Source organism: Balaenoptera ricei, chromosome 2 (genome assembly GCF_028023285.1).
Source record: "Balaenoptera ricei isolate mBalRic1 chromosome 2, mBalRic1.hap2, whole genome shotgun sequence".
Lineage (NCBI taxonomy): Eukaryota > Metazoa > Chordata > Mammalia > Artiodactyla > Balaenopteridae > Balaenoptera > Balaenoptera ricei.
In genome coordinates, this window is record NC_082640.1 from 177,569,102 (window position 1) to 177,586,855 (window position 17,754).

Here is a 17,754-nt window from a genome sequence, read left to right on the forward strand (position 1 = left end):
CTAATGTGCCCCCCACCTTCTTTAGGAAGCAATTTAGCATTGTACATGGAGCCGTGAAAGTGATCTAACCTTTTGGCTTAGTCATTCCACTTCCGAAGATCTTTGCTAAGGAGATAAAACCATTATTTTAAAAAACTATGTACATGAAGATTTTCCTCATAATATTTTAAGAATAGAACTTTGTAAGCACCAATCCCCAGCAATAGGGGATTGGCTAAATCCAGGATAGGAATAACACTTGATGGGCCAGTGTGTATTCATTAAACAATAAATATGCAACAGTGGGGTGGAGAGCGCTTGTTAGTAACGAGAAGACATAAATTGTACACTAATTAGAGCTTTTTTTAACGTATAAGAAAAGCAACTAAAAGTAACGGTTGTGAATCATTGTGTGTTAATGATTGCGAATGGTTGTGTTTAATTTTTAAACAGAGCATCGTTTTGTCTCATGCAGATTTTTGTTCATGATATTTGTTAAAGGAATGAGCAAGTGACTTTTACCTTTCCCCACCTTTAGTGTGATCATCAGTACTGCTGATTAACCAGGTCTCCTTCAGTTGCAAGTTAAAAGAAAATCACAGAGTTAAGCACTACTTGACCCAGGAGTTAAATGATCTCCTCAGTTCTGCTCTCCTCTGTTGATGTCTCCTGAAAAGCCTTTCCCCTCATGATAGCAAGGGGAGTGTCCAGCAGCTCAAGACTAGCTAAGGATCCTAGAGTACAGTTCTGCCTTTCTCTTTTCTTGGGAAGTCCCAGGACAGCTGTGATTGATTGGCCGGTCCTGGGTCCTGTGCCTACCTTTGAACCCCCTAGGATAGAGTAGGGAGAGTGCCAGCTTTTTTCTGGTCACTTGGGCTAAGTTTACTTTTTTTTTTTTGCATGTTGTCATTTCTTTTATCCCAGCCTTCTTGATTTTTGTATTTAGATCTGTAGTAGCACATCTTGGTTTGGCGGGTGTGTGTGTGTGTGTGTGTGTGTGTGTGTGTGTGTGTGTGTGTGTGTGTTAAAGCTTGCTTCTCTTTGATTCTGGCACTTAATTTTCCTGGACTTCCATTGAAAATTGTTAAGTTTTACCATGCCATAGACACTGATAAATAATACAGCTACTTTGCAAACATTTCTGCTTATTTTTTAGATTCAAATGTAGTCTATTTACTTTCTTTTTGGTATAGGTAAGTAGTCATGAATTCTTTCGGAAGCTATAGGTTAGAGGCAGCTGTGAAAGTCTCTGCCTGCCATTTTGTGTACAGCTGAAATAATTTATTTTCCCATTGTCTTAATTTTTCAAATATGTAGGAGAAAAAAACTTTAAAATAATTATATGGGTCTTTTACATAAAAATGTTGAATAGAATATTTTCTCCAAAAGCAGCTTGATAAACTTCAAATTCAGTGAAGGAATTTTCATGAAGAACAAAGCAGTTGGTTTAGCTATGTAAATTACTAGTGCTGGCAATGACATTAAAATGGATGGCTCAGATTCCTGTTAAAACGGGAAGTCCCAAATTACTGTTTGTGCAAAATTCTTTCTGGGTGGGAAAAGGGGATTCTAGGTAGATACATTTGTGGAATGCTGGGTTAGACAGAATTCACTACTAGACTAATTAGTTTTTAATATATCAATGTGTGTATTCTTTGGATTCTCTAAGAGGCAGGGATATATTTGTATTTCACTTTGACCATCAAAGCCATCTTTCAAAAACAGATCAGTTATTATGTGGTTTGGGAAATAATTGCCTTAACCATTACTCTTTATCTGAATCTTGGTCCAGTTTCTTAAACGATTGGTTAAATGGTTTGAGATGGACTTTGCTGAGGAAGTGTCATAGGGCTTTTATGTTTGGTTGTTTGTTTTAAACAACAACGCTTACTATCCTGTGTGGTAGCTTGTGCTTGTTTTGTATTTCTGCCTAAATAGAAGACGCTATCCCACCTTGGTGCAAGGTGGGCTACAGGCAGACCCACCTTTTCGTGTAGGTATGGCCAAAATTTTTTTCTAGGAGCCCTATGATCTGCTCCAGAAAGTACTCTTATTGAAGCCCCAAATTAATCATGCAGCGTGGAATGAAGAAGTGAGTTTAGCTTTGGAAATAGAGGGCAAAGTTAAAAATCACTATCATGGAAGTGTTCCTATAGATTAGAACATTGAACTTTTATGTAGTCCTCTTAAATCTGCCATGATGAATAGCCCCCAGATAAACCACAGCCAATTAAATGAGTTCATTTGTTGAATGGAGTTAGAATTAGCCATTTGATTGTCTGAAGAACATTTGCCAAAAGCAACTCACTTCGTTTTGGCATATTTGATATATTGAGCTGGTATCTGACAGTAGTTGGCCACAGCATAACTTGCTTCTTGAGACTGTTCCTGGAATGTGCTAGTAATATCAGCTTTAAAAGAGGGTGACTGAATTTTTAATTGATAAATAGGAGGGGAGTCACATATATGATTCATCTAAAAATGGCATAGATTATTTAGGTGCAAGTTAAAGAAGTCTAAGACATAGCCATGGTTTTATTCCACATGTATGGAGAGTTTCTACCATTTTGCTGTTTCCCAATAGAATTTTTATATTGTGCCTTTACTAAAATTGCCTTTTGGTCATTACTAAAAGCTCTTCTCAAGACTATTAAAAGTGGTTTCAATCAATGTGTAGCTATCTTTAAAATCATGTATTTTTCTACTCAACTAAATCACCACACCTTTTTCTCTTCTTCCTATACAGACTTAGCGTTGGAACCAAACCCTTCTGACCACCCAAGAGCAAGCACAATCTTTCTGAGCAAATCTCAAACAGATGGTAAGACAATGCTTTTTTTTCCCTGAGAAAAAGAGTGAAAACTGTTTTTGTTTTGTGTATTATAGGAGGTATTTAGAAAAACTCTTACAGTGGTTTAAATGTTTCACTTTTTTATGTATTCACTTGTCTTATTTTAATATGTTGATGATACAGTTTCCTTTAGTTGTCAGTGTTTTAGGGAGGAGAACACTTAGACTATCTGTTTATACATTTTGCCACCTCTTTATCAACATAGTTAACTGGCCACATGATTTAGATGTGGTCTATTTCTCCATGCTACTTTGTCCTTTTCCCCTTGCTCCGAAGAGCACATATGTTAAAGACAAATGATAGGGTTTAGGTCACAGTTAGGTTTTCATTTGATCAAATCAGAAAAATCAGTTGTTATATATGGGAATTGAGCCTTGTGATTTTGGCCCTGTTTTACACAGTGTTCAAGCAGACGAGCCTATCTCACATCCAGATTTATGCTACTCAGAACTTTTAAGCTATTCAAAACTTTCTCATCCTAATGTAGTGCTGTGCCAGGGTAATAAGAGCAACATGCCATATGGGGTTTTCCAGAAGATTATCCTCAGCATGTGAAACTCATATAAATCTCCTGTGTCCTCCTTGTTTTAAGATGAGACTCAGAACCGTGGAATTTTTTGCACTCCTGCTTGCCTGCCTGTCTTCCTTAATGTTATGTTAAATCCTAGTTTATTTGCTAAAAAGCCATACGTGACCAAGTTTTTCAGTTGATTACGAGAGCAGGAATACAAGAAGTGAACATTCCATAATATTTAAAGTGATGCAGCACAATAAAAAACGGAGGTTTGGTTTTTTGTTGTTGTTGTTTTGCTTTTTGTTTTTTTCCGTTAGATCACTGGTTTTTATAGAAGGATATAACTCAGGAACAGCCAGATGGAAGAGATGCATAGGGCCAGGCATGGGGACAGGGCACAGAGCTTTGATGCCCTCTGCAAGGGTACTACATGTTCACCAACCTGGAAGCTCCTGGGGTTTCTAACTTGCATTTTTCTAGTGTGTGTACTTGAGCCACTCATTTCTGGTTAGGATTGCTCTATTTCTCAGTTTCTTCCAGAGCCATGAGCTGCTCACATGTAGAGGGGCGCTGGAGACAGTAAAAGAAAAGCTGTCCCATGCCTGTCTCTCTCTTCAGCCTTAAGGAATCCGCGCCTGTGATGCCTGTCTGGAGTTAAAGGAGGCAATGTGAGCAAGAGTGTGGCCTAAGACCCTCTTCAGGCTTTTATTCCTCTGGCCTTTGTTGGAGCAAAACAGTTTTGTGTGCTGTAGATATGTTCATTTAGGTCAGCACACTCATTTTAAAATTTACGTTTAACATAGGTTACTTTCCAGTTGTGTATTTTTTCAGTAAGGTATTTGAGTAGGTTACCATTAAGTGGTTCAGGATGCTTCCAGAGATACTGGTGCGTTCGGAGATGAGTGCCTGGCCAGAAACTGGTTCTTAGAGTTGTCATCTGTAGATTGTGGTAATTAAAGTAAGCTGTGTGTAAATGAAGAATTAGAAAATACTCCTGGCTAGTAGTTCAGCTATGCAGCAGGTAAATTTTTTTATTAGCTAAGTTTCTCACCTGGCCTAACTTGCTTTGTCCTTTTCTTTTGTAAATGGGGAGTCTTTCATTTGTACCTAATCCAGAATATCTATTAGGTCAAAAAAGTGAAACTAAGTTTTTAGATTTTATTTATAGGACTCATCTTGCTGGGTGATTTAAATGATATATTTTGTTGGAAATTATTTTAAAAAATAGAATGGAATTTTATCTCATTGTGTTATTGGTAATCCATCAAATAATTAGTGACTACTTTTATTTTTCTATGGCATTTGTATCAGAATTCATCAGTTAATTTTTTTTATTCTTAGTGCGGGAAAAGAGGAAGAGCAACCATTTAAACCATGTAAGTAAACAGTTGAAAAGTTAAGAAATTAATAGTTTGAATTAAAAATATGTCTGCCATGATTCCTAAAAATATGATGGATCCAATACTGTTAGCATGGACCTCTTTTTTGTAGATTTTCTAAATCTCTATTTTCCTAATTATCAAATGTATTCAGGAAAGTCTTTGACTTAGTAGTGCCCATTTTTGAAGGGTTCTGACATTTAAGTTAAATTTCACTAATATGGTTGTAGTATACAGATCTGCCTTAAATTCTTTTGCCTTATTTTTTTGATCTTATTTTTTAACCAAAGTAATAAAAGTATGACAGGTAAGTTAATTTTTAGCACTGTCCATTGACTTCTTGTCATAGCAGGTGAAAGCTTAGCTTCTTCGGTCCACCATGACGTTATTTCCCTCCCTGTGTTCCCTCAACATGTATCAGTTTTTATTAAATCAGAATCAATGTTTACATTACTACGACTCTGCAAATATTGTGCATTGCTGAGCCATATAGTTCTCTGACTGTGCCTCCTCCTTGTACACCCTTCATTCTTTTTCTTAAATATTAATGAAATTGGAGCACTTCTGCACTTCTCTAGGATAACCCAATCCCCCTTTTCCTAGCCAACGTGATCTCACACAGCCAAATGCAGTAAGTAGCTCCCTGCCCGGTCTCCCTGCTTTCACATTCTTCATTTTTTCTGTGGAATTAATTTCCTGACTATATTCACTTGCCTGTTTTCTAACAGCTATTTTTTTCCCCAAATGTTTTAACATTTGTCACATGCCTATCAAAAATATTTTCCGTCTACTAAGCCACATCTGTTCCATTTTTTTTCTTGGAGACACTTTTCCCCAATCTTTTGTCTTCCTACTCCCATATAGACTAGTGTTCCCCTAGGCCTGCTCTATGCCTCTTTTCCTGGGATATCTGTGTGAAGTTGAAGTCATCTGGGATCTCACATAACTCTGCTCTCTTATGTTGGATCCCCTATGTCCTAGATTCTGTTTCCCTCTTGTCTTGTTATACTTCCTTGTTTTACTGGAGCACATTTTCCTGGGAAAAGGGCACATGGGCAGAAAGTTTATAGAGATCTAGCCTCTCTGAAACTCCTTCTATTTGATAAAGTATAGAATTCTCAGTTGAAACTAATTTTTGCAGTTCTAAAGACATTTCCCTCTCATCTTCTCATTTACACTGTTGCTCTTAAACCTGTTGACATTGTATGGTACATTGTACATTACCGATTTTAGTCATTTCCCCCCATCCCTTCCTTCTCGGGAACCTTTTAGTACCTTCCCTCTCCCTGGGATTTTGAAATTTCATAATTTGGTTTGGTATGGACCTTTTTTGTGTGTTTCTTTGATATTCTGTTTTTTTCTTCCAGGTTCCTATTATTCAGATGTTGGAAGTCTTAGACTTAGCAGATCGCTAACTTTTTTCCCCTCCTGCTTTGCATTTTGTCTTTTTGTCCTGCTTCCTGGAGATTTCCTTGACTGTGCTCTAATCCTTCTATTGAATATATTGTTTTGTCTACCTTATTTTCAATTTATAGAGTTCTCTTATATCCTGTCATTCTTTTTTTCACTGATGCAATTTCAAGTTTTCATTTGCTCCTGAGTTTTTATCACTCCCATCAATTCCTTCTTCCTGTTTTGTTTTGTTTTTTTCTAAAGCATCCTTATATTTTATTTTATTTATTTATTCTTTGGCTGCATTGGGTCTTGGTTTCTGCACGTGGGCTTTCTCTGGTTGCGGTGAGCTGGGCCTACTCTTTGTTGGGTGCGTGGGCTTCTCATTGCAGTGGCTTCTCTTGTTGCGGAGCACAGGCTCTAGGGCGTGTGGGCTTCAGTAGTTGTGGCTCATGGGCTCTAGAGCGCAGGCTCAGTAGTTGTGGCGCATGGGCTCAGTTGCTCTGTGGTATGTGGGATCTTTCTGGGCCAGGGCTCGAACCCGTGTCCCCTGCATTGGCAGGCGGATTCTTAACCACTGCGCCACCAGGGAAGTCCCATTCCTTCTTCCTGTTTTGATCTCTTATGTGTTGGGGGCTTCCCTCAAACGTGTGATGGTCCTTGGCTGTCTGTTAAGATCTGATTGGAAGCATCACTTGGACAACTCGTTAACCGATGGGCCTCACTGCAAGGATTTGGGGACCACGCCTCTGAACTCTGAGCCTGCCTTGGGTTCGGTAAGACAAACTGGTTTTCTTGTTCCTGTCCTAGTCACTCTCTGTAGGTACCAAGGTTGTGCTTCCTCTGTTCTGCCATGTCAGTTACCACTCCTTTATCTAGTCTTTTCACCTTTCAAACATTAAAGATCATCTGCTGTTTATCCTGTCTTATGTATAGCTTTTTTAAAAAATGCCTTTAATTCGAATGAGATGATATCTGAAAGAAGGGGGAGAGGAAATAGATTTGTGGTCAGTCTACTCAAACTTAGATTTATTCTTTGAATATAGGTTTTGAGTTTGAAGTTTAATTCAATATAATTAACGATATTAATTCAGACAATATTTTTGATTATACCTATAATTAGAATATTATACTTTTCTACTAAGGCCTTGAGTATGAATTCTATTCAAACCACTCACCCTACCATATTGTCCATTAATGTGCAACATAGATGGAGTATTACAGATTTTTCAGTTAAAGTCATTGATTCTTAATAAACGTATCCAAAACTTGTGAAAAGGGGGAAGAAAAAAGTGAACTTCAGCTTTATTCTTTTTTTTTTTTTTTTTCATTTATATACTTTTATTTGGGAATGTTTAAATCAATACAGAGAAAACTAAATTTCAGAGACACTGAATATCATTAGTTTGGATATCATTACTTTATTATAAAAGAAACACGGAAATTATTTACAGGATGAAAGATTTCAGAACTTCAGTGGCAGCTTCACGTGATGCCACTGGGGGAACGGGCAGCTTCACGTGATGCCATTTCAATAGTGACTTATTTTAGTCGACATATTTTCCAAGAATGTCACCATCTCTAAATAAGAAATAATCCTTGTCATCTAGAACTACTTTGGTGCCTCCATATTCTGGGAGAAGAACTTTATCTCCAACTTTCACACTAACTGGTTGAATCTCTCCACCCTTTCCTTTAGAGCCTGATCCAACAGCTACTACCATTGCTTGCAATACTTTTCCTTGCGATTTTTCTGAAAGCATAATGCCTCCTTTGGTTCCAACTTCGGGTGCACTTCTTTCAACTAATACTCGGTCAAAGAGGGGAAGAAACTTTCTAAATGCCTGTCCTGCCATGACTCGGGTTGCCGCACTTCGTACTCTCGCTCTCTCCAGCTTTATTCTTTTAATGGGTTAAAATCAGAGGCAGTAGGCACAATGGGAAGAGTCATTGGGTGGGGGCGGGATTTCAACAGGTACTTGACCTTTAATGATAAGCTTTGAGGGTTGTTACTTACTAGCCTCCTAGGTATGATTATTTTCTAGTCTTCACCATTAAACCTGAAGTCTACTAAGCAACCTTTCCCCTTATAAAGATTGTAAAAGTCCATGTATTTTGTCCTTAGTGCTGAATGAAGATAAATACTCTTCTTCGGTGACCAATTGAAATAATACCTATGAACATTAAACTGTCAGTAGTGTTTTTTGCTACTTGGTTTTTTTTTTTTTTGTATTTGCATTTTATACCCTTATGTGTGTCAGTGCAGTTTATTGAGGTTGTGAGCCAGCAATGGTAAGGCTTTAATCATAAAGGACAGTTATCTTAAATTTTCAAGCAAGATGAGAGGAAAGTAATCTGCTGGCAGCTAACATATCTAGGCTTTGCTCAGAGGCTTCAATTCTGCCATCCTTTAGTGAACACTAGATGCTGGAAAGTTTGAATAGTTTCAGGAGTAGGCCTGTGGAAGTGTTTCTTTTGTAGGATCGAGCCAGTAGACTGTAAGTTGCTGATACGTTAAATGAGCCCCCATAGGACTATAGACCACATCTAATTAAAAATTTTAAATGTTTTAGCAGTAATATTTCCAAAGACAAATCAATATACATTCATAATAGAAAAAAAAAAAGTTTTTAATAGAGGAAAACAGGATAAATAGCACCCAAAGCTCTACCAACTAGTCTATATTTTGGTACATTTCCTTACTATTTTTATTCCCCTCATATATATAGATTTTTGGTCAGAATTGACTTTTATTACGTGTAGTGTATGTCATATTATACCCTAATAGTAGTGACCTTAAAAGATAACCTGCTTTGTTTAGAATCAAAGTATTTGAATGAGTGAATTTTCATTTCTCATGCTGTATCTGTTTTTTGAGATTCTAAAATTACACATTAACCAAATAGCTTAAGGACCATATCAGAGTTTTAGTTTAAAACATTTCTAGCTTGAAGGAGAAATTAGTCTTCCAAATAGTGATACTTTTCAAATATGTTACATCTAGAACTTTTTGTTAATAAGGAATAAGTGGCTTTGCATAGAGCATCTGAAACAAGCAAAATGGTGTTTTATATATGCCATTTGGATATTTCTGATTATTGGATACTGGCAATTTTTATTTAAATGCTCTGTATTTTAAAAAGCATCAACTAGATTTTCTCCCTGCCTCACCTTTCATGTATTTGTGGCGGACGTTGATGGGAGAGTGTGACAGCATGGTGAAAACTGTTTTATATTAATAGGAGGAAGGAAGGCTCATCTGAATTAGTAAACAAACAAAAACCAAAAACAAAACCCAGCTTTAAAGTTGTTTGTATTCTGTGGTATTAAAGAATGCTACTCTTCCTTCCAGTGGCTTTCAGTGATTGGGATTTGGTTATTGGCCTTACTTTAAGGAAGAGAGTTGTCCTAACATAGTTTAGGCCATTTTAGTATTTGACTATTGCAGTGTTCATGGGCTCTTCACAAATAAATGGATACTTCTAAAGTGTTTTAAAGATAGTTCATTCTCTAGAGGGTCTCAAAAAGTTCTTTGTCACCTATCCAACACCACTGTAGATAAATTCTCACGAATTTGTATCTTTAGTAAGATTTACCTCCAGTTGTAACTGATCTTAAATAATTTCTCAAACACTTGTTGAATCCTAATTTGTTCCCGATTCTGTGCTCAGTAGCTGGAGGTAGGAGAAGAATCTTCCTAACCTGGAGAAGCTTGTTTACTAAAGAGGGTGGTACTATGCAAGCAGCTGAGACCATGGAACAGTTGGTAAATTAGATGTGTGAGTGTGCAGAAAGTGAGAAGTTTTGTGGTGTGCCTGCTGGCAAAGGGATCCTAGAGGAAGATGGGGTCAAGCTTGCTGGGACAGGAGGAAGAAAAAGGCACTGCAGGCAGAGAGCAGCATGGGTGAGGCAGGAGTGTCAAATAACACGTAGAAGAGAATTAGTACAATTTTGAAATGAATGCAAAGTCTTCTCTGAGGTTCTCACTTGAGTAATGTAATGGCAGTCTTACTTAAACATGAAGTGAGAAGTTAAATTCTCAGAGTTGTTCTATCCGTTTTTTTTGGATGCGAGAGAATCTTTAAGCAGTACCTTTTTGTCCTCCAGATGAGGAAGTTGAGGCCCAGAGAGACTTACGGCCCCCAGCTTGTTAGTGATAGAGCAGCCCTGGCACGCCCAGCCTCTGGTTCGAAAACGCTTGTCTCGTCGCACCGTCTCCTGAACGAGTACATTTGTTATCGGCGTGCGTGGACTGCAGGGAGATGCTCCGGCGTCGGTGTTACAGAAAGCGTGACGTGTTAGTGTAGTAAATGAATAGAAATGGGAAATCTCAGCTGCATTTCATTGCTTAAGGAAAAAACCCTGAAATCTTATTCTAAACTTTTTACATTATTATAAAGGTAATTTATAATAGGCGCTTGCCAGGTTTGATTATAGGTACTATATCAAGGCAGCATTTTATAACCCATTTCTCAAAGCTCGTCTGTGGAAGTCAGAGTATAGAGGTTTCCCATAGAGCTGCACATGACATCACACTCAGGCAGTTCATGGAGTGTAAGAAAAATCTTAATGCTTTATCGTTTGACATTTTAACCAAGGAAAAAAACACACTTTATAGGTTTAACTTACTGTGACATTTTCTTCTATTTCCCTTCCCCTTCAGGTATCTCCAGGGCAGCTTACTAAAAAGTATAACTCATGCTCAACAATATTTCTAGATGACAGCATAGTCAGCCTGCCTAATTTTAGAACCACACTAAAACGGTGAGTACAACTAGGTTGCCAAGGGCTGAGTGACAGACCCCCTTATCGCTAAAAGCATCCTAGCCATACATAATTTCATTCATTTGAATTGTCCTTTTCAGTGATCAGGTTAAAAAACTGGTGTCAACTATAGATTGATTTCAAGGACCTAAGTATGAATTTTCAGTTTCCATTTTAATCTTAGAGCGCATGATAGAAGGGAAAGCCAGTTAGCAAATAAGAAATCCCAGAAAAAGTATAAATCTTTATTTGACGCATTTCTGTGGTTAAGCCATTGTTGAACATAATGAGAAAGAGAGGTACTTTTTATTGGCTATTTCTAGAAAAAATTATTTCTTTATGAGTTGTAGTCCTCAAACAATGTATACTACTTTGGAAGCTACTCTTAGAAGAAGGAACAGCTTGTCCCCTACTGGCACCAAAGCGAATCTGCATTTAAATTTAATTGGATTTTGTCAGATTTATCCCACTGTGCATTTTTTTTTTTCCTGCACTATTTCTGTATGAAATTTTACTTCTCCTTCCTGTCCCCCAAAGAGGGGGAGAATATATCAAACCAGTCTTAAGAAATACACACTCAAGCTTAATTTCTTTGTAGACGAAATTTGTTCAACTGAGGTTTTAACTTAATAGACACATTTAATTTTTGTTTATATATATAAATATATCTCCAACACACTGTATCAATCACAGCAGAGAACAATAAAAGAGGTGAGGTTTCGGAAACATGGCTGTCGTCAGGCTTACACTTAAGGAGACACGAACAGTGTCATGATGATGGAAACTATTCTTTAATTTCTGGGAGCACCTCATAGTCCACAATTGGAGATGTACTTTCAAAACACCCTAATGATGAACCTTTCAAGCTTATTTAAGAGAAAAAAACCAAACGGGATGCAGAGCTTCTTGCCTCCTCCCTCGCGGTTGTCCACGAAACATTAACATCTCCTTAGGATATGAATGTTGATTTTCCAGAACACAGTTTGGGAAATGCTATTTGAAAATATTAATGTCCTTATCCTTAATTTTATTTGTTGTCTTCATTTTATAAGCTAATTATATTTTTAATTGGTTTTTAATGTGCCAGCTTTTTTTTTAGCTGTTTAAATTATCAGTAACTTCTACTTTAATTAAAGACAGCAAGTTCACAGTCATAATAATGTAACTTTCCTCTCTTGCTTACAAGAATAGTTGCAGTCAAATCATGTTTCAGCAAAAACTGAGCCCCATCTCTAAAGTCCTGAGTTTGGGCACTTATCACATAATCACTGAATGTTTTTATTCAGCCAAGACACTGAATCTGTGGGTACCAAAACCACTCTACTTTGGCTAGAGTCGCAGCTTCTTTTGAATTCAAAAGAGTCTGATGCCCAGTATATAATTCAAAAGTACTTTGAAGGTTAACCTTGCTCCGGGACTTCCCTGGTGGTGTAGTGGTTAAGAATCTGCCTGCCAACGCAGGGGACACAGGTTCGAGCCCTGGTCTGGGAAGATCCCACATGCCGCAGAGCAATTAAACCCGTGCGCCACAACTACTGAGCCTGTGCCGTAGAGCCCGCGAGCCACAACTACTGAGCCCGTGTGCCACAACTACTGAAGCCCACGCACCTAGAGCCCGTGCTGTGCAACAAGAGAAGCCACCACAGTGAGAAGGCCGCGCACCACGACAAAGAGCAGCCCCCGCTCTTGGCAACTAGAGAAAGCCCGCGCGCAGTAACAAAGACCCCATGCAGCCAAAAATAAGTAAAATTAAATAAAATTAAAAAAAAAAAAAAAGATTAACCTTGCTCAGACAAGTAGGTTTCATCCTGTTTTTTCCCGACCTAGCCTAATTTTTGGAAGTACAGTAAATTTTAATTTGCTCTCATTAAGTTTTAAAAATGATCATTCATCACATTCATTATTGGTGAAATAAAGGTTTACTGAGAAAATTAATAGGGCCAATTGGCTTTTAGGAATGATTTTGAAAATGTTTATCATGGGGTTAGTTTTCAGTGGGGTAGTTGTTCTCAGTGGGGTAGGTGAGCCTTATTAGAATCACTTATGCAACTTTTCAAGATATATGTTTCTGGATGCACAAAGTCCACCCGCCTGCCCCCGCCTCCAAGACACAGTGTCTGTGTGTCTGTCTGTCTGTCTCTCTCTCACCCACGGACACACACCTTTTGACAAGATGGGGAATGATGTGAAGCATGATTATATGGACAAAAGCATCCCGAGTGATTCTCCGACCTTAACCCTAACTCATTCATCCCTAAACTTTGCTGCATGCTGTAGTCATCTGGGGATCTTTAAAAACAGTCCTGATGCCCAAGTCATACCCAGTGCCGGTTAAATCAGAACATCTTGAAGCAGAAGCCAGGCAGTTTTTAAAGCTTCTCAGATGATCCCAGTGTGCAGCTGGGCTTGGGAGCCACTATTTGGTTAGAGGGCAGGAGAAAGAGAACTGCTTCTGATAATTAGTGGGACCTTAGGTAAGTCAGTTTTAAGCCTTGGTTCCCTTATCTGTAAAATGGGTTGTTTAATTAAATGTCATCTACGGTTCAGTGGTCCTTTCCATCATAAAACTTCTAATGCTGTGATTTTAAAATCAATTTGAAGATGAAACTTTGAAGCACTATAGAAGTATCCATCTTTGATGCTAACGGTGTTACAGGCCTTTATACAAGTGCTAAGATTCTATAGACCTATTCTAAAATTCAGATTTGCCTTCCCTCAATTATTTTGAGTTTCATTTTAGACACTGAGAACAAAGGGGAGCATATAACTTAACCAGAGAACCCCTTTGTTGCCTAATATACAACATCTGTGAATAACTTAGGAATATAGTAACTTAAAAAAGACTACCGGGCTTCCCTGGTGGCGCAGTGGTTGAGAGTCTGCGTGCTGATGCAGGGGACACGGGTTCCAGCCCTGGTCTGGGAAGATCCCACATGCCGCGGAGCAACTAGGCCCGTGAGCCACAACTACTGAGCCTGCGCGTCTGGAGCCTGTGCTCCGCAACAAGAGAGGCCGCGATAGTGAGAGGCCCGCGCACCGCGATGAAGAGTGGCCCCCGCTCGCCGCAACTGGAGAAAGCCCTCGCACAGAAACGAAGACCCAACACAGCCAATAAATAAATAATTAATTAATTAATTAATTAAAAATGAATATCTGCTTTAAAAAAAATTGTCTTTAAAAAAAAAAAAAAAGACTACCTAAGGACTTGTATCTATCTGTTCATTAATACTTTATTTAAAATAATTTGGAAAGACCTGTCATTAATAGTATACTGTGTAGTATTATGGTGTATTATTAGCACTGCTTATTTCGGGATAGCTAGACCTATCATCAGTTTTGTGGCTATAAAATTTTGCTGTTAAATTTTCTAATAATTATGTAAAAGTGATTTTAAATCATTTTGGTATAGAGCACTTTTATTATTTACTTTTAGGGAAATAATGGAAAACGGATGGGTAGGTGGATAGCGAACTAAATCAACTGAAATGCAGGGGCTAACAAAAAAACCACACACACACACCCCCCCACACATACAAACAACTACTATATGGCTTAAATTTAAGCATGTGTATAGATAGATATAACTTGTACAGGACAGAAGGTTTTGTGGGTAGAAGGACAAATGACAGGGGAAATATGTAATAATTTATATATTATAATAATCAACCAAAACATGCCTTCTAACAGCATATCTAGCATTTTGGGTCTCCTAATTTTGCTAAAAGCTGAAGAACCTAAAACAAGGGGGAAAGCACCCATGTGGTACTGTTCTGAATTCGAGGATTTCGGGGCCACTGGGCCTCTGGAAGGTCTTCCCTCCTTGCTAACCCCTTTTTAAAAATGTCTTCAGGCCTGATATGATAAAAATCAGTTATTACAATGTATTTTTTTTCCTCCACAGTATGACCTTAGCAATATATTACCACATAAAGAACAGGTGAGCTCTTTTAAAACCTATCTTGTTATTCCAGCTAATTAATTTACAAGGTATCAAGTTTAGTGTTAGGTAATAACTATAGATGTTACTGGCATAAGCTTTTATTATTAGAGTGCTTTTATTACAATATAGAAGTGAATCATTTATTTTTATCTTAGGACCCTTAATTCTTAGGTTACTGAGCATCCCAAAGAGTATTTGTTTATATGGGTTATATTGATAATTTACTGTATTAGAAATTGAAATTGAGAATTTAAAAAATTAAATCCATTGTATGTTAAAACAGGGTCTGCCTTAGCACTATTGAAATTTTGAGCTAGATAATGCTTTGTTGTGGGGTGTCGTCCTGTGTGTTATAGGATATATAGCAGCACCCTTGGCCTCTACTCACTAGATGCCAGTAGCACCTTCTTCCCTCCACATTACGACAACCAAAACTGTCTCCAGCCATGGCCAGAAGTCCCCTGGGGGACGAAATCACCCCTGATTGGGAACCCCAGTGTTTAACATAAGTCATTTTTTTTTAATGAATAATAACTATTTTCCACAACAAAAAATATTGAGAGAAAAGTATCTCCTTAATAGAAGACAGCTGATTCTCCTATCTATTCTGTCTTCAGTCATTTGTTTTGAAGAAACAATATGAAGAAGATCCAGCCGCTTGCAGATATATAGTTGGAAAAAGATGTATTTTTAAAGCCTTCAGATAATTTGGTATATTCTTTGATACTCTACCAAAAGTCTGCATGTGCTAGTTTCTTAAATTAGTTAAAATGGAATTCTAAATCATATCAATGAACTTGTAATAAATACTATGTTAAATTAATACCCATTGATCTGTCATGCATACTGAGTAGATCTTTTTACCTGTACCTGACTTTATAATATTATACGTTGGTCATTTGGAAAGTATTGGTTCACATTTCTTTAGACAGTGTCAAAAACTCACTTTTGTTATTAGTATCACCACCAGTCTTACCAGAAAAGTCTTTTAAGTGTTGAGAAGTTGTCAAGTTCACAATAGAAGGTAGAAGTTTTCCAAAAATCCTGATATTTTTAGCTTGATGGCTTGAATTTTATCATTGGCAACAAATAACTTTAGAGTTATTTTCCTTGAAGTGACAGGCTCACTTTGTTCATTTTTGAAAGAATGACTGTGTCAGTTGTACATTCAGATAACGATGGTGTTCGATGAAAAAAGTGTTTCAAATAAAGATGGTGTTCTATGAAAAAAATGACTTACCGCCAAGTCACAAGTGCTTTTCCTTAACACAGCCATATTTCAGTATGTAAAAGTGCTTAATGCATACTTTCCACTTATTCAGAATATTAAAAAGAAGGACCAAGGTTTAAGAACACTATTAATTTTTACTCTTTTATCAAGGATGTTCTTAAAGCAGATTTTTAACTGCAAGTGGCAGTGAATAATTGAATGACTTCTAATTCAGTTTGGTACCACTGCCTTGATTCATGCTCAGAAACCAGCAGTTTTACCCACTTTTGCTTTTATACATCCATAGCAAATGTCACACAATGTGAAGGGCAGGTAGTGTCTTAGTATTCTTATAAAAGCAGTTTTGACCTCTTGGGCCTCCTGAAGGAGGGGATAGGGGAGAATCCCAGAGGCCTGCAGACCACATTTAGAGAACCGCTGTTCAAATGAGCGCAGTGTATTAGTGTGGTGAAATTTTAAATTAAAAAGCCTGGTTTCTTTTAAAATAAAAAGACAATTACATTTTTAACTCAAACTATTTAAAAGAGACAAGAAGAAATACACAATAAGAATATAAAGAACTAAAGAGAAAAAAAACGGGAAAAAACCATGAATCTCATATTCACATTCATTGAAGTCAGAAGAATTTATTGCCCACCACCACTGCTTTATAAAATGTTCTTGCATATTCCAGTGTGAGGTTAGAGGAGTGAAAATATATTGGTTTACTAGCATTGCCTGTTAGGGAGGGTCAGTGCTTATAGAGGCAACTCTGGCTGGTTGTTGTAGAAAAGATTTCACAGAACTTGATGTGCTGAGTAAAAATAGGTCAGGAAACCTTTCTAAGGGTGGAATCCAGGAGAAGAATTTATAAAACTGTTTGCTTTGTTGAAGGTTAAGCTTCCTCTACCCCTCTCTCTACTCCTAGCAGATATTTTACTAAGATAGTAACTCCTGAATTAATTTTTTAAATACACATTCTTATTTTATAGAGATGCAGATAGATCCTTGGATATTTTTGATGAGAGATTACATCCACTCACAGTAAGTGTCAGTTCTATTGAAGTGGTATTTTTCTCTTATACAGTTGTGTTTATTTCATGCTGATTTGCTTTGAAATTAATTACTAGAAGAAAATTACTTCCTCCAGCTCGAAGTCAAATTCATCTTCCTTTAAGTCTTCTTCCCCACGCCATGTTGTGTCTAGTCATTTTCCCGAAGGCGTGTTGTATAAGGGGTTGATGGATATGAACCGAGTTGCACTTTGTATGAATAGTGAGCAGGTAAGTAAACATACCCAAGTAACAGAAAATGTATCTTTTTAAAGGATGATTTTCCATAGCATCAAACAATATAAATATTTGTAAATAAACCTAATATGATAAGGCCTCTAAGAAGAAAATTAGAAAACTGTTTAAATTTTAAACGAATTAAAATGACAAAGTTTTAAAATTCACTTCTTCGGGTGCTCTGTAGCCACACGTGGCTGGCGACTGCTGTACAGGACAGCACATTCTTAGAGCCTTATGGTTACAGGACACTGGAAATGTGTTTTCAAAGTTGATTACAGAAAAGTATGACATATGGTGATCAGCAAGACTTTTGAGCCTAAAAATATTGGGTTGGCCAAAAAGTTTGTTTGGTTAGTGAATATATTGTTCAATAAAGTGCTTGGTGAAAATGAAAACTGTGTCTTTTATTTTTACTTAAAACCAAATGAACTTT

General features: G+C 37.3%; 2 protein-coding genes across 14 annotated transcripts in view; one reads left to right on the forward strand and one right to left on the reverse strand.

Moving 5' to 3' along the window:
- Window positions 1-17,754, forward strand: part of LOC132359952 (cyclin-Y-like protein 1) — a 49,407-nt gene that overhangs the window by 21,753 nt on the left and 9,900 nt on the right. For 9 of the 13 annotated variants that reach the window (XM_059914890.1, XM_059914888.1, XM_059914889.1 and 6 more), the window contains exons 5-10: window positions 2,726-2,800; window positions 4,686-4,720; window positions 6,091-6,891; window positions 10,779-10,879; window positions 14,781-14,816; window positions 17,022-17,073. In XM_059914890.1, the coding sequence (XP_059770873.1) occupies window positions 6,604-6,891; window positions 10,779-10,879; window positions 14,781-14,816; window positions 17,022-17,073 (477 nt within the window). In that variant the 5' untranslated portion in view covers window positions 2,726-2,800; window positions 4,686-4,720; window positions 6,091-6,603. The remainder of the gene's footprint in view (window positions 1-2,725; window positions 2,801-4,685; window positions 4,721-6,090; window positions 6,892-10,778; window positions 10,880-14,780; window positions 14,817-17,021; window positions 17,074-17,754) is intronic. The other 4 variants (XM_059914897.1, XM_059914899.1, XM_059914898.1 and 1 more) reach the window with 4 other exon arrangements.
- On the reverse strand, window positions 7,450-8,001 carry LOC132359957 (10 kDa heat shock protein, mitochondrial-like). Its single transcript, XM_059914919.1, has one exon. The coding sequence runs from the start codon at window positions 7,969-7,971 to the stop codon at window positions 7,663-7,665; it is 309 nt and encodes a 102-aa protein (XP_059770902.1). The 5' UTR covers window positions 7,972-8,001; the 3' UTR covers window positions 7,450-7,662.

Excerpts from the sequence above, each read along its gene's own strand:
- LOC132359957 (XM_059914919.1), bottom strand. The coding sequence starts at position 7,971 with ATGGCAGGACAGGCATTTAGAAAGTTTCTTCCCCTCTTTGACCGAGTA.